We start from the raw sequence: 27,928 nt of genomic DNA, 5'->3' as shown, positions 1-27,928 counted from the left end.
CCAGTGATAGCTGATCTAATTATTTCCAGATATACCATTGGTTTTTGTACAAATTTCTTGCATCTGGTGCATAAATGGACAAATGGATATGGTTCAAGAATACTTGTTCACTTTTCCAACTGCTATGGCTAATCTTAATAGAATTTCAAGTATTCCCCTTACTAATTATTTTAGTTTTAATTTTTAATAAGCAGTTTGTAGTGTTGGCTTATAGCTTACTTTGCTAAATGTTAATTTACACTGCCTGGAACTCAAGTTCAATTTCTATTTCATGTATGATTGAATGGCCTTTTCCCATCTTCAGTTTCTATACACAAAGCCATCAATATCCCAAAATTGTACAATTAGGAAAAGTTGCTATGGCCCTGTCCTTATTTATATTCTATTAAATTGTTTCAAGAATAGATTGAAGTTAAAACTTTGTTAGTATATTGAATAACTCCAGATTAATTATTTATATTTTTCATCAATTCTCTTTGTTCTCAGGCCATTTTAATCTAACTTGTCAATGCATAATTTGATTGGTGGCCGAATACTCCATGTATGCTCATTTGATCTAATATATACTTGAGACAGATATTTATCACATTTTTTCTCTCACTGACATGACTAGCGTTTTCATTTGTTTGTATTTGTAGGGGGCTGGAAGGAAAGCTGAATATTAAATACCAAATGCATGTGTACTATTAGAAAGCCAGCTGTCAAGGCTCATGCTTTATTGGTGATTTTGTGGCAACAAGACCTGTTGAAAGATTTGATGCATGAGCTAATGGTAAAATCATCCAAGGCATCAGCTTAGTGCTACTTCATAAATGACACATCCACCCCTATAGTATAATCTGCATCTTTGTGGAAGAAACTATGTGCTCAAAGCCATCACCCTTTTATATGAGAAAAAAATATGCAAATAACTAAGTTTCCACAAGGACACATTTTAGGAAATGCTCATACACATGAAATTGTCTTTGGGTTCAACATTTTAAAAAGAAGACTACTATGCATCTGGAAGGGAAAAATCTGTCTTTATCTCCCAGTTTGTTTCATTGATGCAGTGCATACAATAAGCAGTCTTGGAAATAACTAGTAAAATGCTGCTGAAGTTATTTATTTTACATATTTAATTTATTTTTTAAAATACATAATTCATTAAAAATCTCATGACAGTTTAATTACATACTCCCTTTTTATTTTTTTCTGATTATGTCAAAAGGAAAAAACATTTTAATAGCTATATAGAAGAGGGAATATTAACAAATGTTACTTGTCATGCATTGTGAAAATTTCACACACATCAGAATATATGCAACTATTAAAGAAGAAAGAAATTCCTTTGTTTTTGGACATCCCGTTTCCTCCCTCCCCCACCTTTGAGCTACTCTGCTTGTCTTTAAGCTATTGTAGCTTTGTAGCTCAATTACACAATTGCTGAAATATCTTTAAGCATTAAGCCCTGGTGGTCACTGTGTGATCAGCATGCTGGACCAGATATCTCTAATAATGGTTTTCGGTATAAATACATTATAACTTTCAGGCGCCATTTAAATTTCATTTTGGGAAAAAAGCCTTCGAAGGAATAACCTCAATTACGGGGGTTGAAGATCTGTGTAGTTTTCTTTCTAGATCATATACTGACATTCTGGAGTGGTTTTAGATTTTTATGTATCCTTTGACCCTTGTTGGATTAGCTTTGTTGGCAAAGTCATTACATGCTTTTGAGATGGCCATACCATCTTAGCCAGGATAATTCCTGGCTTCACAGTAACAGAATAAGGAGCATTTTTACACTTTGTAGTTAGGAATATAACAGCATGTCCTTGTGCTCAAAATTGGGTATGTGACAAAACAAAACTAGGGATTCACCTTTATTTAACAACGTTATCACCACCATCATCATAGTTCTCTTGTGGGGTAAATATAACATTCACCATTATAAATACATGTAGCAATATATTTTGTGTAGAAGCAATGTTGGTTTAGAGAGAACTAGTATAGTATAGTGGTTAAGAGTGCAGAACTGGGGTTCAGGAGCTTTGAATTCTTGTCCCACTTAGCCATATACTACCTGGGTAACTTTGGAAAGTCACAATTCGCTGCCCAACCTACCCAACAGGGTGGTTGTTGCGAGCGTAAGACAAGGAGAGGAGGAGGAGAATTCTGTAAACCACTTTGAGTTCCTTGGAAGGAAAAAAGGCAGGTTAGAGATATAATTAATAAATAATTATGAGTGACAACAATTATATAAATGGAAATCTTATTACTTGTTTCTGTGACAGTTCAGTGACAGAGAACTACTGCAAATGAACCAGGTTGTATTCACAGGCAAGGGGCTGATGATCTTAGATTGATGGCTGATTTTTCATTAAATCAGGCTAGAAAAGACACAGCTGGTATTATCACTCTGGATGCAGGGAAGGCCTACTGGTGAAATGTATTAGAAATTCATCTTTGCAACACTGAGACATTTTGATTTTCCTCCAGAAGTAGCTTAAAATGAAACTCCTAAAGCCAGTGTTAGGACCATCAGAGTCTCGTTTTTTTCTTGTGAAAGCTACCAGAGGCAGATGTCCTCTTTCCCCTTTGGTATTTATGTTTGGAATCTCTTTTGTGTGCTGCCACACAAAACCCTAATATTCATGACCCCTAATATCCATCTCTTTAATACTATCCATGAATTTGTGCATAGCATGTTAGGATAAGTACTTTTCTTCATGCTAATGTTCTTCAATTGTTTATTCTGGAACTACATTTCAGCCTTGATGCAAATGATTAACTTTATGCATTAACAAATTAAGGAATAGGCAAGAAAACATGCAACCAATTGAGTGAATCATTATTTTCTATTTTACGAAGGATTACGGATATTTCAAGTATATTGAACACTAGAGCATCTCTTTAATAAAAGTTTAATTAAATTGGCCAATTGTTGGAGCTGAATTGTTGCTAATGCTGTCTTTTCCATTTGTTTTGGCAATGCCCAAAGGCAGTTTTCTTTTGGAAAGAGGTAATAATTCAGATTTTTAAAATGGAAAGCTATTTAATATTTAAAGATACATATGTTCTTTCTAATAACCTACTCACCACTTGGAATCTAATGCAAGGACAACGTACATGGATTTTCCATGCCCTTTTGAGAGTTAAAAGATTAAAATTGAAACACTGGAACGATTAAAAACCGCCTGTAGTAACAGAATGAGTAGAAGGTTTAATGACACTTTCCATTTTTGAATAGGTGGCCTTTAGGTGTAACTTACAAATGGATATTTTGGGTGCCTTTGTTGAAGTATAGGCATAATTATTGTTAATAAAGATAATATGTTGTCTTATATATTAACATATGGAAATATATAATATAAATGTAATCAGAGCCATGGATATTTTTTAAAATATTGTTCAAATATTTTCCTTTCCTTTCCTGATGCAGTTTGTTTGTTTGGTGTAGTTTGTTTGTTTTGCATTGCACACTGAATAAATAAATGGACAAATACCCTGCAAAAATGCTGAGTATAAGGTAGAGGCAAACTGTTATAGTTTATTGTACTCTCTGAGCTCCAGTGCACTAAACAGCACACTCTTCCTAGTACCAACAAAAACTGATTTCACAGAAGGCAAACTGCTTCTCTCAACCCATTCTTCCAGCCACTCATCCTGCTGTATTTCCTTTTATCCCTCCCACCGGATGTGTATACACACTGGATGCTTCTGTGAATCCATCTTCCATGCATCCACCCATCCATACCGCCCCCTAAATGTTTCTATCATGAATGTGTACATGCATACACACACATCATTCCCTTCTGTTCCTCATCAAGAGTACATGAAAAATCATATTCTTTTCCAGGATTTTTCACAATCTTCCCTAATCTTTCTCACATGCACAGAATACCCATTCATTGAGATATACAAGCACAACTCTCTGAACTGCACCCCCTTCAGTTGCTTCCACTTGACTCCCCAAATGCTGTTGTCTTTCTTTTGCTCATTCCTTTGCCCCCCACCTTGCAACTGCTCTTCCTGTCCCCTGCTTGCCAAGCAGAATTCCTTTTGTTGATGACTGGATACAATGCAGAAGCATTGGTCTGTAGCCCTCTGCCATCTTCATTTCTTAAGAAAGTTTCCAAGAAAATATGCCAAAATAATTCAGGGGAAATAAAGTTTGCAGTGACTGGACATGATCTTTGGAATGATCCTGCTTCTGGAAAGAAAATTTGTTATTTTTTCAGTGGGAAGACTGGGGTACCTTGGCAAGTGCCTAGAAAATTGTCTGGAGGTGCATCATGGAAACCATGCTGCCCACCTCTGATATACATTTTGTGAGAGATTACTTGAAAGGAAATGAACATTTATTATGTTGTGTTGATATGCATATTTTAGTTTCAAAAGCATTTGAAATAGATAAAATCCAGCAAAAAATAAAATGTATAATCTATAAACTGAAAAAAACATAAAATATTGCAATTGGAACACATATTCCAATTCATCATGGTTATGCTCAGTTAGGCCTTGGTGAAATCCTAGATCCACTGTATTTGGTGATTCATCTACCATTCATCTAAATGGGCCACAGATTTCACAAAACAGCAAAATAAAGTTCCAGATATAAGCTACATAGAATAAAATTCACATATGTGAACTAGGGAAATGACTGGGTACTCTTTGGATATGTACATTCTGTTGAGAAATTTCACAAATATAATCTAGAAACTTTCCTCAAATTTCCATTGATATTGCAATCTATGCAAGAATAAAGAACATGTTATTTTTTAAACTCTGTTGACAGAATGTCATGCTCTTAGGTGCCTGAATTTTCAAATTTTGTGTTTGTACATGCTATTTTTTCCCAAAACAATAGTTGGCTCCAATCATGCAAAATAGCTGTTAATACCTTGCAAATAAGATATCTTACCAGTTAATTGATGGTGGGAATGAGATAATGAAGCATGGTACCTGACATTTTCAGCAGTGTTCATATTTATAAAGATAGTAAAAGGCAAAATTACATATTTTGCTGTTGCTTAGTATATATTTTGAATGTATCATTCATGAATGTACAAGCCAAGATACATAAAATGTACAACAATGGCAAAACTTGTATTGACTTTACTAGCTCTGAGTGGAGCTCATAACTAGAAAATATGTTAGAGCAGAAAAAGCATCCTTTTGTCTTTTAAAGTAAAGATAGCACTAGGAAAGTTCTTTTGCAAATGAACAGAAAATAACACATCCTTAAAAAATAAAAATACAACTGTGATGTAATCTCAAATAACAACTGGGAAACATGTGGAAAGTCTAACAAGTTTAACTTCAGCAAAACCTGCTCCTTAAGCACAACTGTGAGACTAAGCTGTTCTTAAATAACAACAGCCTGAAGGAGTCGGAAGCAAAGCATGAGGTCAAATGGAATTGGAGGTTTTATTTCATTGCCATCCAGACGGAGATAACGGAGGCGTGGCAAATTTCTCTCATAGACATGTTCTCCTGGGATAGGAATTGGACATATTTGAGTGCTGTTAACACCTACAAACAAGCAAACATGACAAAAGTTATTGGGAGACAAATTTCTAATCTTTACAAGGTAAATGTTTCAAATAAGTAATTGTGAATTTAGATTTTTCCAGAGAGCCAACATAGTCACAGTTCAGCATCCATTTCTTCCTTTTCCCCCACAGAAAGTAAGAAAGTCAAAGTAAATCAAGAATTGGCTTCTGGTTGACCATCAGCCAGAAAAAATGGTTGAAAAAATGACAGTGCATTAATCCTCATAGCAAAACTGTGCAGGGAGGTAAAATTTCCCTCATGTCAATTGTTCGATTCCACACATGCATTCCACCCACCCTCAGAAAACACCAACATCATTCACATGATGTTGTCACAACAAGGAAGGAGCTGATATATTTTTTAAAAAAGCTGAGACCTCTTTATTGATCTGGTTTGTACCCTGCCCTATTACCAAACAATGGTAGTCAAGATGACTTACAGGCAGGAGGCAAACTGATTAAAACAATAAAGCAATACATTAAAATACAATAAAACATAACTACAGAATTACAAAAACAACAATATCCCTCTCTTGAATAAAGTGGTCTTTGGGGCAAGGTGAAGACCAGTAGAGAAAAGCCTACCATGGGAGCAGTTGGACAGCTTTAGAGAAGCCTCCAAAAAAGGCCCACTCTGGGATTACTTCCACACACCATTCTGAAGGTCTCAAATAAAGAGGCTCTTTGGAAAATCTTAAAAAACAGGCTGGATCCTATGGACTGCGACTCCGGAGAATGGGGTTCTGGTCTCCTCTGAGCCGTGAAACTTGCTAAGAGACTTTGGGCCAGTCACTCACTCTCAGTCTACCACACCTTAGGAGGGTTCCTTGCAAAGATGAAATGTAAAGGAAAAGATACTTGGAAGCCTCTTTGAGTTCCAAGGAGTTACATTTCTTACAGAAGGAAGAAATGTAAGCTAGTGACAATCTGGGGGAGGGCAGTGTGTCAGGTAGCCTGGGCCCAAGTCATATAGAACTTTTAGGTCATCACCAGTATTTGACATTCTGCTTGGAACACTCCAGTGACCAGTGAAACTGAAGTCACGTGCTCCATTTAACTGGCCCCGGTTAGCATTCTGGTCACAGCATCTGTGCCAGCTGAAATTTCTGAACAGTTTTCGAAGCAGACCTACATACTTATTTACTAAGTACATGCTGATCTACCCAGTAATCTCTGGGTGGCTTGCAACCAGTTGAAAAACTAAAATACCATTTTAAAAATACATGTGTGTATGCATTTGTAGTATAAATAGGATGTCAGTAGAGCATGTGTGACCATGGCCAGCCCAGAAATCTCTATGGGCAGACGGAGTTGATGCACTGGCCTCCGTGGCGCAAATGTTCTCCTGGCCATTGCTGAGCATTTGCGAAGTTTGCTCTTTTCTCCTTTCCCTAAGCTCTCTGGATGGATGCCGCAAAGGCCCAAAGGTGCTGCCTTTTCTCAGATGTGCCTGCTCTTATTTTCCTTAAGATATGTTTTACCAGTGAAGATATTAATGGAAGTTACTTGGCAATTTCACACAAAAAATGCTATTTTACCAGATAAAAGGGATTCATCTGAATAACTTATCTCGCCAGTTCCAGCAGAGCACAACATTAATTGTGGCAATATATGTGCGCCTCAAACTTGTATTAAACTAAATGGATTACCTTATTGTTATTTGTGAAATCTCCCAAAAGTGGCAAATGCCATTACACTAAGTACTTATTAAGCCTCAGGGTCCTGTTCCATGCTCACCCCAACTCAATGGGGCTGATTCCTAGGGTAAGACATGTTATTAGCATGTGGTTCATAGTTATTGATATGTTACATTAGGTGACTTTAACTTGCATATTTTGAAAAGACACATTTTAAATTGGGGAGAAGCAGAAGATAGACCTGGATGTCCTAGTTGTAGTAGATGAGTAAGTATTCCTGACTTCCAATGATTTAACAATGGTAGCAGCAAACACCCTCCCCTCATTTAGATTGTACTGATGAAGAGGAGAAGGCTTGTGTGTGGAAGAGCTTTTGAGCACCATAATGGAATGAAGCTGAAACAAATTCCTGAGTACAAATTCCTGTACTCAGAATTCCTTAATATATTTTTTGCAACAAGTTCTCAGTTGGTGAACCTTGGAATTCCAGATAAAAGCTAGTGAACACACACACACACACACACACACACACACACACACACACACACACAAAATGGACCCCTCTTACCTTGGAAACACTTGGGATCTGCAAAGCATACAGAGTTTTCTCCTGTTGTGTATGCTCAGATATTCTCTAAATACCTCAGAATAACTTAAACAACTTTCCATGTAGTTTTTGCTTTTTTTTCTTTGCAGAAAATCAGCTCCGTGAACTGAAGTGCATTACAGTGGCCAGCTAGTATGTTGGTGTTTGGTATGCACAACCCTGTTGTAGATATGAGCGAATGTCTGTTTGTATATCAACAGGAGAAGGCTATGCTGGCTCACTTCTGAGTGATCTGGTTTACATATGTTTTGAATTTTCTGCCCTGGCCTATTTATCGCCTGAGCACAGCTCCTTGTGCATTCTGGCTTGTCTGGAATTTGAGTTCTCTGCCATGCTTATTCTTTGATTTAAGAATAAACATGGCAGATGGGTTTTCAGTGTTGGGATGGGTGGACATGGGTTTTCAGTGTTTCCCATCTCTAAAATGGGCACACTGCTTTCTAGAATGCCTCCTCAATGACTTAGCCTGTAAAATTGTGGTCCATACACATGCATGTTACTCATACAGCTTCATGTTTGGCTGGTTTCTTCAGCATTTTAAGTTGTTCCTTTGTCCCTGTGCCACCACTGAAATCCAAAGTGGATGAGGCTGCTCTTTCCCAGTCTGATATTTTACACGGATGCACTGCTTGCTGGCAAGGCAACTGCTAGGTTGTCACGGGAAACTCATAGAGATCTAGCTGCATACCTTGGGCATTTTCTGTGGCCTGTATTTCCCCATCCTTTTAAAATCTTACCTCTGATCCTCTTACGCACCACCTCTTTCAACCAACTTAAGCTCTTACTCTTGTACAGGAATGTTCTTTTTCTGAAGTTACAGATCCACTTATCTTCTGCCAATATGCCTGCTAAATATGAATCCCATCCTTCCTTCCTCTTCAACATGAGAAAGTAAATAGCTTTGAGTTGGGTGCCATTGACAGAATCAGTCAATTTCCAGTCATCTTGGCCTCCATTGACAATTCTCAGCATGATGCCCATATGTCACTTCTCCTTCACTATTATAGAAACAGGCATCCCCCACTAGGAGACATAATAGGGCCCACACACAATTTGCTGTTGAATTTACATTTCACATCAAAGAAACTGTGATGGGTTCTATTAAGCAACTGTGGGTTCAGTTTTCTAGTTTCCAACACACCTATTTGTGAGTAATTAAAGACATTGTTTAAAATTAAAAAAAAAATGCTTTCCTCCCCCATCTATGCCATGTGCAGTACAAGCCTTTACATGTTAGTCAGCAGCTAGTCCAGCTATGCTCAGGATTTAGTGCTGTAAACAGAAAAGAAAGACAATGTTATTTCATTACAACAAATTTTGACTTAGATTGCTGATAGCCACTTACTGTTGATTCTGTTGTTATCTAGGTGAAGATGTTCAAGGTGAGCAGTGATAGCTGGGATTCTGGTGAGCTCATTGTAAGAGAGCTGAAGGTCAAGAAGAGATGAAATATTAAAGACTTTGTTTGGTAGACCTTCATCAGTTAATTTGTTGTTATTCAGTCGAAGGAAAATCAGTTTGAGCATCGCATCGAAGTAGTTTGCTGGTATTGCTTCAATAGAGTTATTGTCCAAAAACAGCTGCATTACATTGGCTGGGAGGATGGGTGGCATTTTTGTAAGTGAGTTTCGAGCAATGTTGAGTTGCACCAGGCTGTTAAGTCCTTGGAAGGTGTCACTGGAGAAAGTACTGTCCAACAGCTTATTTTGATGCAGATCTAGCATTGTGAGATTTTCCAAATTGTTGAAGGCTCTAGCAGGGATTGTACCAATTTTGTTTCTTGCCAAACGCAGCTGCTCCAAGCTCATTGGCAGTGGAGCAGGGACCTCATCTAATTCATTATCTTCAAGAAACAAGTAGAGAAGACTTTTCATGTTGCTGAATACGGCTTTTTCAATCCCATTGCTGGTGATTTTATTGTTGTTCAGGTTGATCCATTTTAGTTGTGTGGCATTCACAAAGGGTTTGGCTGGAACCGTTTCAATGAGATTATTTTGAAGATAGAGATACCAGATTCTTGCTGGGATGGCAGGGATCTCTTTCAGTCCCTTGCTGTCGCAATACAAAGCATTTGGGAAACTGGGAGGACAAAAGCATTCTTGTGGACACTCAAAGGTGTGGAAAGACCAGTCGTATGGGTCAGACTCATCATACATGTTTTGTGTCCATGCTGCATTAGTCAAGAGAACTACCAAAAGGCTGGAGTACAGTTTTACATTCATAGTTTACCTTAGAAAGAAGGGGAAAGATAGTTATAAGAAGGTGTATATCTCTACAGTATCTCCCCCAACCCCAAAAATACCAGCAGCAAGCTCTCCATTGGAGAGCTGTCATCTCTGTAAGAGTGAAATACCGCCTTGCATGATGTCATGGGGTTTTCACGAGAGGGAAAAAAAGGGGTCATCTACAAACCCCAAATAGAATATGTCTTCGTTGAATTACTTAAACATTGTTTGTAAGATAAATTGTGTGCATATTCAGTTCTTGTTTATGCATATATATATATATATATATATATATATATGCGCTACGAAGAATTCATTTCCCATAATGCTTTCAGTAGCATTTTAAACCAGTCTCTTCCAAAGCAGGGCAAAATATTTCATGTACAGAGACTTCTGTGTCATCTGGAACAGAGGTGAGCTATTAGGACTGGCTTTACAGACAGCTACCCAGCCATCATTCTTTCCTGCTTTGCAGAACGCATGTGTTCTTCTTCTTCTTCTTTTTTTTCCTCCTAGATGAGAAGGGCATCTGGATTAGATTTTGTAGGCCCGGATCTCATCATATGCAAGAGGCAGATCAAAGAATATTTTAGCAGCTGCTTGCTGGTCATGTTCCCTAGAAGTCTAGAAAAATCTACTTTCCTTCAATCATTCCACTGTGCTCTAAATTGTTGACCTTCTTTTAACAAAGGAGGTATATTACTTAGAAAACTAATTCTGCCTAGAACGTCAATTTTACTGCTTCACACATACTCAGATGTCTTTCTCCAGATCCATTTTCTATTGTTCACATCAGAGCTAACATTTTCCAGAACTGTATATTAGAATATTGGATATGCAAGCCAAATTCATATACCACAGTATTTGTAAATACAGCAACAGTGCATCTCTAGCCATAATGTTTTAAAGGCAAACTAAGTTATTTTAGTTTTCAAAAAAACCATCAAGGCAGTAAGCCAGCAGCATACATTGAAGTGCCACATCAAAACATTGTGGGTTGTATATTTGTGTGTATACAAAAAGTAACATTTTTGTTAAATTAAGCATAATAAGAAATCCTGTTGCAGAAAGACGACAAATGCTTTGTATTTAAATATAACTCTGCTGTTCTAAAGCACCAAGTTCAGTACCTGAGAGACCTTAATAGCCTTTGAAACTGCTGGATAACAGTCTACAAAAACTGCTGGAGGTAAGAGAGAAAGAGAAAAACTAAATGATTTCCAAGGAAATGACATATTTATCTTTGACATCTTTCCTGTTACATATATATATATATATATATATATATGTATCTCAAATATATCTTACATAAATATATCTCATTCTCCAAACTGATAGAGTAAGTAATTAAAATATTTTACCTTGTACAGGTTAGGTGGTGCTTTCTGGAAGCTGTTGGAAACCATTTAAGCACAACAGTCTTTGTTTTCTTTCAACATTATTTGTAGTCTGAAATGTGTTGCAAAAAACCCCTAAAGCACACAGCAGTAAATCCCCAGACACATTACCCAAGACACCCAATTTTGTATTGTTTCTAATTTTACAACGCTTCAGAATCTAGCTTACCTCAGCTTTCTTGGATTCTCTTCTGTTCTTCCTATTGGTCACTGTTGTTAGACTGTAAGAGGTTGACTCAGGCACCAAGCAGTTTTTTATGAATACAGCCTAATATATATGCATCAATGACTACAACTGTTAACCCCTAAAGGAGCTATGCACCTCAACACCCCTACACGCTAAAGGACAGGAAATCCTGGTATTTGCATCAAGCAGTTACAGCCCTTAAGGTCATTCCCAGATACTCCAAGCTCAGGTTTTTTAAAAATAGTAATGAAAATTTTCATTCTGTCATGAAAAGTTAATAAATCATTTTCAAGTTATCTAAATTAAAGAATGAAGAATTAAAATTGGTGCCATCTGTTCATGCAGAAACCTTTTATTTGATTCTGATGAAAAACAGAACCTGTCATAAGTATGATTCTTGTCTGGGAAAATTAGGAAATACAGTTTGCTAAGAATCTTGGATAACATATTTTGCTACTATTAGATTGCTTTGATATAATACTTGTTCTGCATATGTAATTTTTGAATAAATTTCCAGAAATGGGGTGATTTCCTCAAACTTATTTTGTGCCACCTGTTCTACATTTTGTTTTTTGTAATTGTTGCATCAGTTATACATTTTATACCTAATTTGTTTCAAGCATTTACCTTCTGTTCAATTTTATAAACAAGAGCATATATATGCCACATTAGACCGCCCACAAATTGAAAGCATTGATTGTTAGGATGGCTACATTAACAGCTTAGAAAACCATTTTTTCTTTTGCTTTTGAATTTGAGGCTCCAGTGCAATGGGCTGGGATGTAGTACTTGACTGCTGCTAGTTAGTAGCCTCCATCAAGGAGAAAGGGGTGTTCATTTCATTACCAACAGGTGTCAAGAGACAGCACAGTTTGGCAGAGGCTGGGTCTACAGTATGAACATTTATGTGTGCTTAAAAATCCAATTGAAGCAGAGGGCCCTTAGATCAGCAGCAGTTGTGTGGTACCGACCCAACCTTTACCTGCCTCTGTCTCTTGCTGTTAACTAGCGAGATGTGCCCCTTAGTAATGGAGACAACTATCTTCCCTTCCTTGTTTCTGTACTAGCCCCAGCAGCTGGTTTTAAGACAAGCAGATGCCCTTAGTTGCCAGTCTGGCAAACTAACGACTGGTTATTTGCAAAACTATATATGTACATAAACTGTAAGGCTTTGTTTTCTAAAGGCCCCTGTAATACAAACCGGCAGAGTTCCAACTCTGTCTCATTTTGGTTTAATGAAACATTTAATTACAATGCTTTATGGCACTGCATGCATCTTGCCTCAAAACAGCAGAATATAGTGAAACATGACATTATAGACCAGCAGTGAATGTGATCCAGGGAAAGCAACTATGCTTAAAAGCATGATCGTAAGAATATGTACTGGGCATTGAGACTTGCTATATGAACTACTTCCAGGTACACATGGTTAGGCTTGTAGGAACCCACAACATGCACTTTCATATTTAATTAGCCAAGTTTCACTGATGGGGTAATATTGTGTCTAATGTTCTATGTATCCTGCTCTTTACTGCATTTTTCCCTACACTATATGACGTAGTACCAAATGCCATAACATGGTGATCTGGATGCACTGAGTAGAGAGATACCAAAATATTGTGCAAACTTGCACATGGATGCAAAATAAAAGCTAAATTAGATATGACATTAAATGCAATTTTGCATTTAAGGTAAAAGCTTTTGAAAACAGAAACAGCAGCCACTAAGGATGTCAGATTAGAATTACTGGGACTGAAGCAGGTGAGTGGGAATTTAATCTTTTCGTACTTGTTTTGGTCCTCATGAAAACTGCTGTTCTAAAACAGCAAAGGGAGGCAGGCCATACATTTCCCAGCTGCACTGGGAACCAATCCCCCAGTAAAAGTATGGATAAGGATTTCCTATCAATATAAACCGGCTTTAGATTAGTTGTTTTTATCAGCACAGTACAGACAATAGGGAAGGAAAAGCTTAACCTCATCCATACTCAATGGGTTCTGATTTTCAATCTATTGGTTAAGGCTAACGGCAAATGGACTTTGGCTGGATTGGGTCCTGCTCATGCAGTGGTACAGAATGAGTTTGGGAAAGGGAAGATATGTAAAAGTGCATTTACACCATTAGTTATCTAATCTATAATATACTTCAGATTGCATGAGTGAGATAGTACAGGAGATTTTGAGATTAATTGTATTCCATGCATGGGGTCCAGTTCTTGGGAGCATCATCTACAAATATCAACTTTAACATCACTCATCACTTAATTTTAAGTGCAAGGGATTACTAAAGCCCCTCTCTATACCATAGGTAAGTAGCAGTGTCAAAACTGAACATCCATTCTGTGACTATATCAGGTGTGCACACAAACTGCTGTGTGCAATGCATGTGTGTAGTTTCCATTGTGTAGATGAATAATGGGTGAATTGGTGTTTCCCTGCTGTGCCACTTCCACATGTGCTTACCCCTCTGCAAAAACATAATTAAATATGCGTTTTTCAGTGTCTTTCCCCCAAAAATACACATTTTAAATGCATTTTCTTTCATAACATGCTCTTTGGATGTATTTGATAAAATTTTGGACTTAAAACTGGGTTAGAACACTTGGAAAGTCTGCAAGCCAGTGAATAGCTAAATCCTGATCTCCACATTTGTCCAGGAAATACAGATCATTTCAGTTTGCATCAGAACTCATGAAAATCAGATTCCTCAAGCATCCTTAGAATAGGTCCAGTATGTAATGAAAAGCAGCCAAGGAGTAATTTCAAAGATAATTTGTTATGGCTAAATCGTTAGAGAAGAACTATTTGTACTTAACCCATTGGGCAAGTTCACATGTTCCTCTAAGCCACCCTGAAAATAAGCCATGATGGATTGTGTTTTAGCTGGATGACCAACAGTATTCCCAACTGGGTGCATTTCAGCTTGCCATGGGCTATTTCCCTCTTGGTCCTCCGCCCAGGTGCCTTTGGAGAGGAATGCCTTGTTTCCCTTTCTTCAACTGTCTGATTCACAAGGAGACCTCCTCCCACAGCCAGCTCCTTCATGAGATTTCAAAAAGAAAATAATTTTCTGAACCTTTAAGAACATAGCATTGTGGGCCATCTGCTTCATAGTCACTGAATCTAACCTGGCTAGCTTCCCCCACTTCCCAAATTAACAAGAGTTACCCCCCACCCTTTAGATGTATCCTATTGCTTAAGGGCAAATCACTTGGAACATCTGACACTCAGTGGGTCTGACTTCTTAAACTGACACTGTTTATTGGATTGGGCCAGGTTTTTCCCTGCAGCCATATCTGCTTGGTCACTCAGCTTTCCCACAGAGTTTGCAACTGTTTCTCACTGCATGCCTCTGTGATCTCTGCTTTCTCCAGCCTTGGCAATTCAGGTCTGGATTCTGGCTCTCCCTCTTGTTCTGAATCAGAATGTGATTCAACAGTGGGTCGGCGCTCAATTTAGGAGGATGAGTCTAATCTATACATGCAGTAACATATTCACTCTTTTGTTCAGTGTCTTCCACAAGGGTGTAGGAGCACAAGATCACCTAACACTATTTAGTCTTCATATCAACGAATGCCCTTACCAATTTCATCCTCACTTTCACATATGCACACTTTTTTTTTAAAACAGAACCCTAGGCATGGGTATGCCGTTTGATAAAATTCAGAGAACCAATACCTTTAACAACCCAGTTCTGTCAAATTCTGTAAAGGTATCATTTCAACTGAAGTTCCTAGTAAACAAGGGCACCCTCTTTCATCAGTATGGCATGAAACTATTTTCAGTGCAATTTCTTTGCTGGAGAAAATGGGTAACAATGTGAATCTTAATCTTGCTAATTCAGAAAACTGCAGTAGCTAGCCAGCCAGCCAGCCTTATCTACTTTGACTGGCAGTGGCTTTATGAGGTTCCATGCAGTTGGTCTTTCTTTGTTTGTTCTGGGTTTCTGCTATCACACTTGGTTATATTCTTTCAGCTATAGATACCAAGATTAAATCAGAATGACTTTTGCATGGAAAACCCACATTCTGTCACTGAGCTAAAGGCTCATGAACGTTTGATGGGTGACTTCAGCAGGCAGGAATGACTGATAAATTAGAAAAAACAGCTACATATAATCTTCAGCTACTATTTTATCAGTTGGCTGTTATTTTGACCAGTTTTCCAGAAAATATTTTCATTGTAATTCTAAATTTTACATTACATCTGCTTTGAATTCCTACTTTTACATTTTTGCTCAGTGCTGTATCTAGCAAATAGAGGGAATAACAAAGCATTGCTCTAAGAACCATTTAAGCAGCCCAGGGTTTGATGGTGCAAATGCAGTTCTTGGTGACATTCCCTATACCCAGTGATACAAGGTACTTTCCTGAACTGGGGATGCTACAGGTTGCATTGATCCTGTCAGATCGTAACATCCTTTTTCTCTCCATCCACCCAAAGTTCCCCCTGTATCCCCCATCCCAGTCCTGCCGAAGGAAGCTCAATTTTATTTATTTATTTATTTATTTATTTATTTATTTTATTAAAGCATTTTTATGCCGCCCCATTCGCCGAAGCCTCGGGGCGGCTTACAACAATAAATAAAACCAATAAGTTAAAATATACATATAAATAATCATAATAATTTAAAACACACAATATAAAATAAGCCGCCCTGGCCAGATAAAATTCAGTGGTATTAACATTTAAAATGTTGCTTAAATAAAAAGGTCTTCGCCTGGCGCCGAAAAACAAATAACGACGGCGCCAGGCGGACCTCTCTGGGGAGCGCATTCCATAACTTAGGCGCCACCGCTGAGAAAGCCCTCCTCCGAGTAGCCACCTTCCTAATTTCTCTCACAGGGGGCTCCCAGAGAAGGGCCTCTCCCGCCGATCTCAGGGGGCGACTGGGCATATATGGATGTAAGCGCTCCTTCAGGTAACCAGGACCCAAGCCATTTAGGGCCTTATAGGTCATTACCAACACCTTGAATTGGGCCCGGACTTCAATGGGGAGCCAGTGAAGCTGACGGAGAACTGGAGTCATGTGAACATAACGTCCAGTCCCCGTCAGCAGCCTGGCAGCTCTATTCTGCACCAATTGAAGTATCCGGACCGTCTTCAGGGGTAGCCCCACGTAGAGCGCGTTACAGAAGTCAAGATGGGAAGTCACCAGCGCATGAGTCACTGTTGCAAGGCAGCTGTACTCCAGGTAGGGACGCAGCTGATGAATCAGCCGAAGCTGGAGGAAAGTGCTCCTCGCCGCTGTTGTCACCTGAGCTTCGAGTGAAAGCTCCGGGTTGAGGAGCACTCCCAAGCTGCAGACCTTGTCCCTAGGAGGGAGTGCAACCCCGTTCAGGACAAGGTTCAATTCACCTTCTCCGAAGCCCGAACCGCCAACCAACAGGACCTCCGTCTTGTCTGGATTGAGCTTCAGTTTATTGGCCCTCATCCAGCCCATTACCTCGGCTAGGCACCAGTTCAGTACAGCCACTGCCTCACCTGGATTGGTGGAAAACGAGAGGTAAAGCTGGGTATCATCAGCGTACTGATGGTTCCGCAGCCCACACCTCCTGATGACCTCTCCCAGCGGTTTCATGTAGATGTTAAACAGCAAAGGGGACAAAATGGACCCCTGCGGTACTCCATGGCAAAGCTGCCATGGCGCAGAGCCATAGTCCCCTAGCACCACCTTCTGGAATCGGTCGTTGAGATAAGAGTGGAACCACCGCAAGGCGGTGCCTCCGACCCCCAATCCCGCAAGCCTATCCAGAAGGATACCATGGTCGATGGTATCGAAAGCCGCTGAGAGGTCCAGGAGAACCAACAGGGACGCACTCCCCCTGTCCTTCTCCCTGCACAGGTCATCGTACAGGGCGACCAAGGCAGATTCAGTACCGTATCCGGGTCTGAAGCCGGACTGAAATGGGTCCAGATAATCAGTTTCATCCAAGAGTGCTTGGAGTTGTCCCGCCACCACTCGCTCTAACACCTTGCCCAGAAACAGGATGTTGGCCACTGGTCTATAATTAGTGACCACCCCTGGATCCAGTGACGCCTTCTTCAGGACCGGTCAGACTACCGCCTCCTTTAAAGGGGCAGGCACCCGACCCTCCCTCAGAGAAGCGTTAACCACTTCCAAGATCCAGGTTCCAATCCCGTGCTTGGAATCCTTTATTAACCAAGACGGGCAAGGGTCCAAAAGGCAAGTGGTAGGACGTACTCGTCCAAGCACCTTGTCCACATCATCGGGCCGCAATAACTGAAATTCATCCAATAATTCTGGACCAGACGGCAGCGTTGGTGTCTCCCTTAAAACCTCTGAATCAATAGTGGAATCCAGCTCGTGACGAATCTGAGCGATTTTCTCCCTGAAATGCCCGGCAAAGTCGTCACAGCGGGCCTTTGAGGGTGGAATCAGCTCTTCCTTCGGTCCTGGATGAACCAGGCCTTGCACCACTCGAAAGAGCTCCGCCGGACGGCATTGTGAGGAGGCAATGGAAGCGGAGAAGAATCTCTTTTTCGCCGCCCTCACCGCCACAGCATAGGCCCGATAGTGGGCTCTTAAGTGTGTTCGGTCAGATTCATCCCATGATTTCCTCCACCTACGCTCTAGCCGTCTCCCAACCTGCTTCATCGCCCTCAATTCTGGGGTATACCAAGGGGAAGAGCGGGCTCTGCCCGGTGGGAGAGGGCGCTTAGGAGTGATCGTGTCTACAGCCCTGGTCATCTCCCCATTCCACAGTTCGACCAGAGCCTCGACAGGAGCACCCGTCTTGTCAGCCGGAAACTCCCCCAGGGCCTTCAGGAATCCTTCCGGATCCATCTGGCTCCGGGGGTGGACCCACACAATCGGGTCTGCACCCTTACAGAGGGAGATGTCGCTCTCGAGCACAAACCTCACTAGGAAGTGATCTGACCATGACAGGGGAGTCAAGCATAAATTCCTCACCCTCAGACCACCCTCTTCCTGCCCCATCGAGAAAACCAGGTCCAGAGTGTGTCCACGTTCATGGGTCGGGCCGGTGACATGTTGAGACAGCCCCATGGCCGTCATGGAGGCCATGAAGTCCTGAGCCGCCCCGGTCAAACTAGCATCGGCATGGAGATTGAAGTCCCCCAGGACCAACATCCTGGGGGTCCTCAACACCAGGTCCGAGACAGTTTCCGTCAGCTCAGGCAGGGAGACTGTTGGGCAGAAGGGTGCACGGTACACCAACAGAATCCCCAGTCTGTCTCGGTTGCCCAACACCAAGTAGAGACACTCCAGCCCTGGTCTCGAAGGGACAGGAAGCCCCGTGAGAGAGATGGAGGCTCGGTAAACCAAAGCGACCCCCCCTCCCCTCCGGCCGTGAACAGTGCTGGAACATATACCCGGGCAGGCACAATTGGGAGAGGGCGACATCCCCCCCCTTCTCCCGCCCAGGTCTCCGTTATACAGGTCAGGTCGGCCCCCTCATCCACAATCAAGTCATGGATGAGGGCAGATTTGTTATTGGCCGACCTGGCATTAAACAACAGCACCGTCAGGCCCGAGGGGTGACTGACAAGACTCCCTGGCACCTTCTGGCTGGGAGCAAAACCAGAAGTAGGGACAGGTGTCAGCCATCTGTCCCTCCTTCTTCTATGCGGACATGTTAAGCTCCCACCGCTGTTACGTCCATTGCCCATCACCACACCAATGGCAGCGCCAGTGCGCTCCCCAGGAAACTCAAGCGGCAACATGGCCAGGGACGACTCCATAAAAACAGATTAAAACGTTTTAAAATTATAAAAACGTTTAAAATTTGCCGCTCAACAGGAGGGCCTAACACAAGAAAAGTCAAAGTCCCCTGGCCAGCCCGGCCCCCCCAAATGGCAGCGACCGCCCTTTCTAGCCGCCGGCCGCCCGACGCCCCACCCGTCCGGGCACGCCTGCCACGTGTGCCGGGGCGTGGCAGGGCAGTCAGGTAACGGCGGAATCGGCGGCGCGGCACGGTCTTCCGGCGCGGTCTTCGGGCGCAGCGTGGACTTCAGGCGCTGCGCGGTCTTCGGGTGCAGGTGCGGCGCGGTCTGCCAGGTGTTGTTCCTCCCGCCGGCGCTCCCCTCTGTGGCGCTTTCTAGCCGCCGGCCGCCCGATTGCTAAATGGAGTCTTCCTATTCTGAAACAGGAAACTTGTAGATAGTAAGTGCTGGAAATCATTGAGAGATCATTGACTCCTGTCCCTGCCTATGAGCTTCTCAGAGGTCATGGCTGGAGGAAATAGAATGCTGGACTAGATGGAGCCAAGGCTACAGTCAATAAAGTCCAGGAGTGGTGTGGCACGGGGGTTAGTCCCTGACATCAAATCTCCCCCATAGTTTTAACTTTCCAGTCTTTCACCTCACAATTGTTTCCTTCTCCGATGTCCCCAAATCAAAACTCCTTTCAAAGATTTTCTACTAGAATTCCCTCTGACCCTCTGTATCTGCAGTTTCCCACTCTATCCCCTAAGGAAAATACACATTCCTCATTTTTCTCTTGGACCTGTCCTCTTTGGTGGGCTTTCTAGCTTAATTCAGATCTCTTTCTGGCTTTTGCATCCTAAAAGAGAACAAAGACATGACATCTCAAATTATTAAATCATCATCAACTGCCCAATAGTGTTGGCTATTGATGCATACAGAAATGCAATATATAAAAACAGGAGCAGACACAGGCAGTGGGACTCATGTGTCAAGATGAACTGGTTTGCTTCCAGGGTTCATTGCTCTCCAACTAGTTTGAATGGTAACAGAGTGGGTAATCCTTGACAATTCTGAAAGAATTGCAGGAGATTCAGAACCTGTTCTGCCCTACCAACCCCATCCTAGTACACTGGTGCTAGCCTCTGTGTGTGATGTTTTAACTGTGTGGTTATATATTTACATACTCATTACTTTGTTCTTTTAAAAATAGAGAGTTCTTCATGGTAAGAAGCTTAAAATGCCTAGACAGCTTTTATAAGCTTTTAATAGCTACAGGTAGTCTATCAACTGGTTGAAAGAGCTTTTGAACTTAAGTGGGTTTGCAATGCAATCCTCCTATACATGTTTATTGAATGCTATTTCTTAGGGAGTTCAACAGTGCTTACTCCCAGGTATGTGGATATAGGATGGCACTGTTAGTCCAATTGACCTAAGAGAAGCTAGAACATTTTACAAATGCTGTGATTTGTGGATTGCAGCTGATGCCACTAAGCCAATGTCATCAAGAAGTATCAATTTATCCTTTATTTAACTCCACTGTTATTTCCATATGATGTAAAACATAGAGGGTGTGATGAATCGGTCTCCAAACCTGCCCTGATGAGCTGGCATGACTGACTAACTTAGCATAATTGGGCCCAGGAGCCTCTGAAGATAACAACAAAAAGGTTAGGTCATTGGAAATTTGATGTAGTGTTTGTGCAATGGTGCTGGACTGTCTCTTCCTCTCAATCTATGTTGTTGTGTTGTTGTTATGAGCCATCAAGTTGTATCTGACGAATGATGAGTCTATGAATGAAAGCCCTCCCAAATGTCTATCCATGTCAGCACTGCTTAGCTGTTCTAAATTCAAGGCTGTGGCTTCCTTAACAGAGTCAACCCATTTCTTATTTGGCTTTCTTTTTTTTCCTTCTACCTTCAATCTTCCATAGCATGATTGTTTTCTTTAGTAATTCTTGCCTTCTTATGATGTGTTCAAGCTATGACAGCCTCAGTTTTCACATTTTTGCTTCTAGAGGAAGTTCTGGCTTGATTGGATCAAGCCTTGCTTAGAAAGACTTGCTAATCTTTCCTTCAGTCCAGGTTATTTGCAAAGCTCTCTTCCAGCACTCTGCATTATTTATCTTCCTATCACCTTTCTTCATTTCAACCGCCAGACTTCCTTTCAGCTTTGATCAAGTTGCATAATCAGCAGCAGCCCTATTCATACTTGTCCTTTGTTCTTCAACAGTATCTCATTGCCTTCCAGCCTAGGAGTCTCATCTTCTGGCACCAACACTTGATTTAATTTTGATTGTATAACAATATTATTTGCAAAATAAGAGGATGCAGAAGTGGCTTTTCATTGCCTTCGTCTGCAAGGCATGAGCATCACTGTCATTGTCTGTGAAAGATCCTCTGCCATTGTCACTTTTATTGTCACTGCTGTCCAGTAGCTGCCCTTCAGAATGTTCTCCACCCCCATCACTATTAGAGAAATCCATTTGCTTCTATTGATGTGACCCTTGTTCCTGAAGAGACTAGAAGCATCTTGGTCTGGTGTCTCTGCTTTGACCATTCTGTCTTTGTTGCTTGTACTAGGAGACCAGCTGAGTGGAACAGTCTGGCCTCCTGGCAGCATTGCTTTCAGCTGCTCTGACACTCACATGCCCCATCACCATGTTTTAGGGGTGCATCCCTGAAGGGGTTACTGTTAGCCTGTTTATTTTCTGCTAGTCTTGCAAAACCTTTCTGTTGATTTGTCACACAAATTGACTACTCAGTGGCAGTGCTCAAATGACATGCCCCCACCCTCCCATCACCATTTGTGATAATCGCTCAAGTATTTTTAAAATATTTTTGAAACTGTGGACAATCAGGTGTTGAGATTTGTGGACTGCATAAAGAGACTACATACTCCTTGCAAACCACTTCATCTGAATACCACTCCCTGGGTGGAAGACAGTGAGACAGAGCTGGAAGTGCTAGTACAGACTTTGCAAAGGTCTGGAAATGTCCTCTATAGTTCACCTTCATTAGATTATTCTAGAACTATGTGTTCTCAAATTATGTGGCACAGGGAATGTAGTGTCAGTGTGAGCTCCAAGTTTTTGAGAATCCTTCAAAAAGGCACCCCTATTGGCCTCCCCTTTTCAGAGACTCTACCTTTTTCATTACTATTGTCACCAGTTGCTATTTTCCCTCCTCTTCTTTCTCTTTGCTTCCAGAGATTTGCAGGAAGGGATACAGCAAGGAAGCAGGCTATGGCATCTACTTCTCCTCCGCCTTACTCCCACTGGTGTCTTAGGCAGAGAAAGGGGAGGGTTAAAACAGAATAACAGAAATACATTTGAGCCCACATCATTAATGAATCTTTAATTTACTGAACCAATAATGTCCATTCGCTTAGATTACTCAAAACCCTTTTCATTATTATTACATTGCATTTATATTCCAGCTTTTTCCTCTTGTAGGGAAGGCAGCTATATAGCTCCATTTTTATCCTTTATTTTAATGACTCTATGAGGTAGGCTGGGCTGGCAGTCTGTATGTAGCTGACAGTCACCCAGTGAGCCTGATGAGTGGGAACTGACACCTAGATCTTCCAGATCTACAGTCCAGCTCTATAACCACCAAACTACAGGGGCTCTGGCTTGTTCGATCATAATTATCAGCCATTATATTGAAATAGAAACTCTTGTGTCTGGAAGCAGTCAATGTGTGACTTCAGAGGTACGCTGTCTGATAAGCATTTAGCTATCATTGCTAGTAGCCTTTGATAAATACATCTAATATTAGATAAACCTATGAGACAGTGATCACCTTGTTCTCCTCTTATGAGCAAGGATCAGGACCAAATGCCTGCTGGAAAAGAATGATGGTCTTTGCTGTGATCTAATGCACAGATAATGTTTAGGTTATTTTCACTTTTGTATGTGAAACATGTATTGGTTCCTTCACATACCTTAAAATTTAGATAGAAACTAATTTGTGTATGCATTTGTGTGTGTGTGTGTGGGGGGGGGGGGTGCTTGTTTGGTCCTGGTGTCACTAGCTTCTTGGAATTTGTATACTCTAGTGAGTAGCTCAAATTCATAATATGAATGTTGTGAGTGGAGCCAGCTAGAGCCAGGGCTCAGACTAGATGGCCCGGAAGGCCCCTTCTGACTTGCTCTGTTTCTATGTTTCTAACTAGAATATTATCTTGGGTAGAGGGGTGAGAATCAGTCAGAAACACCATAATTTGGTATAGATACTTAGAAATTCCAAGTTAACCCACAGTTTAGTTCAGTGTGCTTATTCTTTCCATTTGTTGATCCATTTCTGCACAGAATGTCCACCGTCTATGCTTACTATGTCCTGTCCACCTTTTATGCTTACAACTTTTGAATTGTTAGAAGATTGCTGCATACTCTTCTACCTGACTGTTGGGAGTGAGAGGAATGGTGGTCTGGGATGATCAGACTGCCAGCTGCATTCCAGACACTCCTTCAGAATCAGAAGGCAAAGAATGTTTCCATGAGATTGCAGAGGGTGGGCTATAGCAAGATTCTGGGATACAGGGGGAGCAGGTGATTATCTCAAGGCCAGATGCTCCACTAAACATGACAGTTCCTGAGAATGGTGGGAGGGCTCTCTGAGGATTAGAAATTCCCAAATGCAGGCCAACAGAGATAAGAGGTCCGAGTGAATGAGCAGCATGTGGAGGGGAGGTGTGCTCACCCACAGAGAAGCCCTCACAAGGTACGGGGCCCATCCATTAACATAAGGAGAGTTCCTGGAAATAAACACTAGATTGGGTTGAGGAAACTGCTCTGTGCCTGCTCAGAGATCTTTTCTGGGTGATTTGTAACTAGAAGCAATGAAGAAAGTGCAAGGAAACAGTTTGCGGCTGGTGATTGGACCACAGAGGATCCTTGGCCCACAACACTGCCTGTCTGGGTCTGAAAGCTCTTCCTAGGTTTCTGATTATTGAATCACTTTTTAAAGCCCCTTTTTGGATTTCGGGGTTGTGTTCAGCTTCATGAAAATGGATAAATTTTACATTCAATCCTAGTTCACTGGAGAAATAGAAAAACAAAACAACCCCCTTATTTCTCAGCTGATTTTTCGATTCAGCTTAAGAACAGGTTAAGAATTCAGATTCAAATGAGGTTAAGAATGAAAGAATCATACTGGATCAGTCCAGAAGTATATCCAGTCTTCCTTCCTGCTCTCACAGTAGCTACTCAGATGCCTACAGAGAACATACAAACAAAATGTAAGTACAATAGCTCTGTTCTTGCACAACTGGTATTAAGAAGCATTCTGCCTCCAACACTGGAGGTAATATACAGCTATCTTGAATAGTACCACTAATTCTGACTATAGGAATAGGTACACAACATCAATCATTGTCACCTTACACAGATGAGAATACAAAGGTAGACATTTGAGGTAAACTGTGTATAGTTTTATCCAGTATTAATATGAGAATCTACTATAACAGTAGGGGAGAATTATATACTGTTTCAAAGGAATGTTAACTTGGCTGCTATAACTATTTCTAGCTTTGTTTAGCATGGTTTATTATGAAAATCCTTAGCTTCTCAATATGTTTCCCCTGTCTTTGCTTCACCATGGTGATTCCTTAAGGGTGTGATGATTCTGTGCCAGTGCATGAGAATGATGTTTCTCTTGGCTGCTCATTTTAACCAGTCTGGTATATAAATCTTGTCGTAAATCTGTTATATGAGTGCCTGGCTGTATGGTATGCACAATGTTACAGTTTGATCCTGACTCTATTGTCAAGTGAATAACCAAATGTATTCAAATGTCTACAAAATTTCTGTTCATTTAAGAAATGTAGATGCTTGTTGGTGACCTGGGTCTATGCTTAAAAAAAATCATATCATCCATCATCATCCATCATCATCATCTGTATATTTCCCAATAGCTGAAGCTTTTTGTGTAGTTAACACTATGAAATTGTATAATTAATAATTAGAGACACATATACTTGACTGGAAAGTATAATCTTGGGAAACAGATGCCTCCATTTGGCACACAAGGATAATATAGAGCTGTATATCAGGGATGGGGAGCTTGTGGCCCTCAAGATGTTTTAGCCTACAACTTCCATCACTGTTAACTATGCTACTCTTGTCAGATTGGAGTTCTAGGCCAAGCACTGTAAAGAAAGCCCTATTTAGTATTGCATGGAGATATTTCCGATCTCCACATCCCTGTGCGTGTTTCAAACTATTTCCCTGTGTAGTTCAAACCCTGGAACTTGAAAGACTACCTTCAAGTTTTTCAAAGTGAAAAGTAAAACTTAGCTAATCTCAAGGACTGAGTTCAAGTTTATATTCCAGAATGTGTTTGGAAGTACATTGAAAATGCAAGGAAAAAGTAACTTGTCTACTGACCTTTGCTTGTCTGTTCATCTTCCACCTGTAACACATTCATATGTTGTCTGCATTCCTATGTAGGGCAGTTTCAGGTTTTAGTAAGGATAGCTTGAGGATTTGAGAAAGGTGGAAAAGAGGAACTGCCAGATTCCCCCGGCATGTGAAGGTATGTCTGCCTTTTACTGGCATGATAGCTGATGGCCTTCCCCAGGTTGGAGTCTGTCCTCAAGCGGATAACTTTTCTGAATAAGTTATCATAGTTTCCCAGAATAGATAGAAATAGCATTTCATTCCCACCAAATATTTGCTAATCTGACTGACTCACCCTTCCTTCTTAATGACAATACAGACTCTTGAATTCTCAATTATAAAAGAGACAAAGCTTAACTGCAGCCAAACACATACCCTGAACTTCAAGAAAGCTAATTTTAATGAACTCAGAACAATGATAAGCAAGGTGCCATGGGTTAGCATGGTTTCCCTTAACTGGAATCCAAGAGGGATGGGAAATCTTGAAAAAGAAGATTCTCAAAGCACAACTATGAACAATTCCAACAAAATGTGTAGAAGGCAACAGAGGAAGCCTACATGGATCCACAAAAGATTAAGTGACAACCTGAAAACAAAACAAAACAAAAGAACATGAACACAAGATGGAAGCAGGCCCAGGCCACAAAGAATAGAAACAAATAGCAAGGAATTGCAGGGACAGCATCAGGAAGACTAAAGCCGGAAATAGACTGAGAATAGCAAGGAATGCAAAGAACAAGAAAGCCTTTTTCAGATACACTTAAAACAAAAGACATGTGAAAGAAAAAAGTATCCATCTACGTAAAGTGGATGGCAGAGTGATAACTGATGACAAGTAAAAAGCAGAGGGGCTCAGTTTTCTTCCAAAAGAAAATCTGCAACAAAGAGGAAGTAAAAGCTGAAAATGAGAGATGGCAGCCCAAGACTGGCAGGGTCAAGGAATATCTAGATGGAAGAAACTCATTCAAATCTCCAGGGCCAATGAACTTCATCCCAGAGTTATAAAAGAGCTAGTGGAGGAACTCACAGAATTAGTCTATTTCTTCAATAAATCTTGGAAAACTAGAAGTGCCAGATGACTGGAGATGGACGAACACTGTTCCCATCTTCAAAAATGGAAAACGGATTAACCTGGGAACTAGAGACCAGTTAGTCTGACATCAATCCCTGGAAAAGATCTGGAGCAAATTATTAAGAAATTAGTCTGCAAGCACCTTGAAGAAAATGCAGTGTTTAATAAAGCCAACATGGGTTTATCAAAAATAATCCTGTCAGATCAGTTTAATTTCATTTTTTTACTGGGTTACCTCCCAAAGGGACAGCAGAAACAATGTGGGCATAATCTTTTTACTTCAACAAAGCTTTCAACATAGTGCGCTATGAGATTCTGATAAACAAATTAGCAAAAAGTGGACTAGATGGAAAAATGATTAGATGGATCAGAATTGGCTACTAAATTGGACACAAAGAGTGCTCATCAATGGCACCTACTCAAACCGGAGGGGGGGTAACTAGTGGGGTGCTGCAGGATTCAGTCCTAGGCCCAGTGCTCTTCAAAAGCTTTATTGATGATTTAGATGAGGAAGTACAAGGAATGGTAATCAAATTTTCAGATGATACAAGACTGGGTGGAATAGTGAATATCTTGGAAGACAGAATGAAGGTCCAGGGCAATCTTTAGAAACATGAATGCTGGACTGAAAGAATGAGATTCAGTAGGAACAAGTGACAAGTCCTCCACTTAGAAAAAAAGAAACCAGATGCTTCGAAACAAGATGGGGAATCATGTCTCAACCGAGCTAAAAAAGATCTTAGAGTTATTGTGGACAACAGGCTAAATATGACCCAACAATGCAATGCAGCCGCCAAAAGGGCAAATGTTATTTTGGGATGCATTAATAGAAGTATTATTTCCAAATCATGAGAAGTAGTAGGCCACCTATAGCCCTCACTAGTAAGACACCGTCTGGAATACTGTGTCCAGTTCTGGGCACCAAGATTTAAGAAAGATGCAGAAAAACTAGAAAGAGTCCAGAGAAGACAAATGGAAATTATTCAGGGTTTTGAAACACTGCCCTATGAGGAGAGACTGAGAGAACCGGAAATGTTCAACCTTGAGAAGACAAGACTGAGGGGGGACATGATATTACTCTGTAAGTACCTCAAAGGCTGTCACAATAAGGAAGATCAAAATCTTTTCTCACTGATACTTGAGTACAGGACATCGAATAATCTACTCAAATTGCAACAACTCA

The 27,928-nt window shown here is 40.8% G+C and overlaps 1 protein-coding gene across 1 annotated transcript; it reads right to left on the bottom strand.

The window, feature by feature from the left end:
* Positions 1 to 5,347: 5,347 nt before the first annotated feature.
* On the bottom strand, positions 5,348 to 10,000 carry KERA (keratocan). Its single transcript, XM_044455762.1, has 2 exons — positions 9,124 to 10,000; positions 5,348 to 5,514 (listed from the first exon to the last, which is right to left on the bottom strand). Exons 1-2 carry the CDS (start codon positions 9,998 to 10,000, stop codon positions 5,348 to 5,350), a joined length of 1,044 nt encoding a protein of 347 aa, XP_044311697.1.
* Between the last annotated feature and the right edge of the window lie 17,928 nt (positions 10,001 to 27,928).

The sequence above is a fragment of the Varanus komodoensis genome, unplaced genomic scaffold (genome assembly GCF_004798865.1).
Source record: "Varanus komodoensis strain SLA01 unplaced genomic scaffold, ASM479886v1 scaffold8, whole genome shotgun sequence".
NCBI classification, from domain to species: domain Eukaryota; kingdom Metazoa; phylum Chordata; class Lepidosauria; order Squamata; family Varanidae; genus Varanus; species Varanus komodoensis.
The sequence above is the reverse complement of the archived record's forward strand: the minus strand, read 5'-3'. Positions and strand labels throughout refer to the sequence as shown.

Excerpts from the sequence above, each read along its gene's own strand:
- KERA (XM_044455762.1), bottom strand. The coding sequence starts at position 10,000 with ATGAATGTAAAACTGTACTCCAGCCTTTTGGTAGTTCTCTTGACTAAT. Across the intron at positions 5,515-9,123 it reads AGATAACAACAGAATCAACA|GTGTTAACAGCACTCAAATA; the intron begins GTAAGTGGCTAT and ends GCTTGTTTGTAG.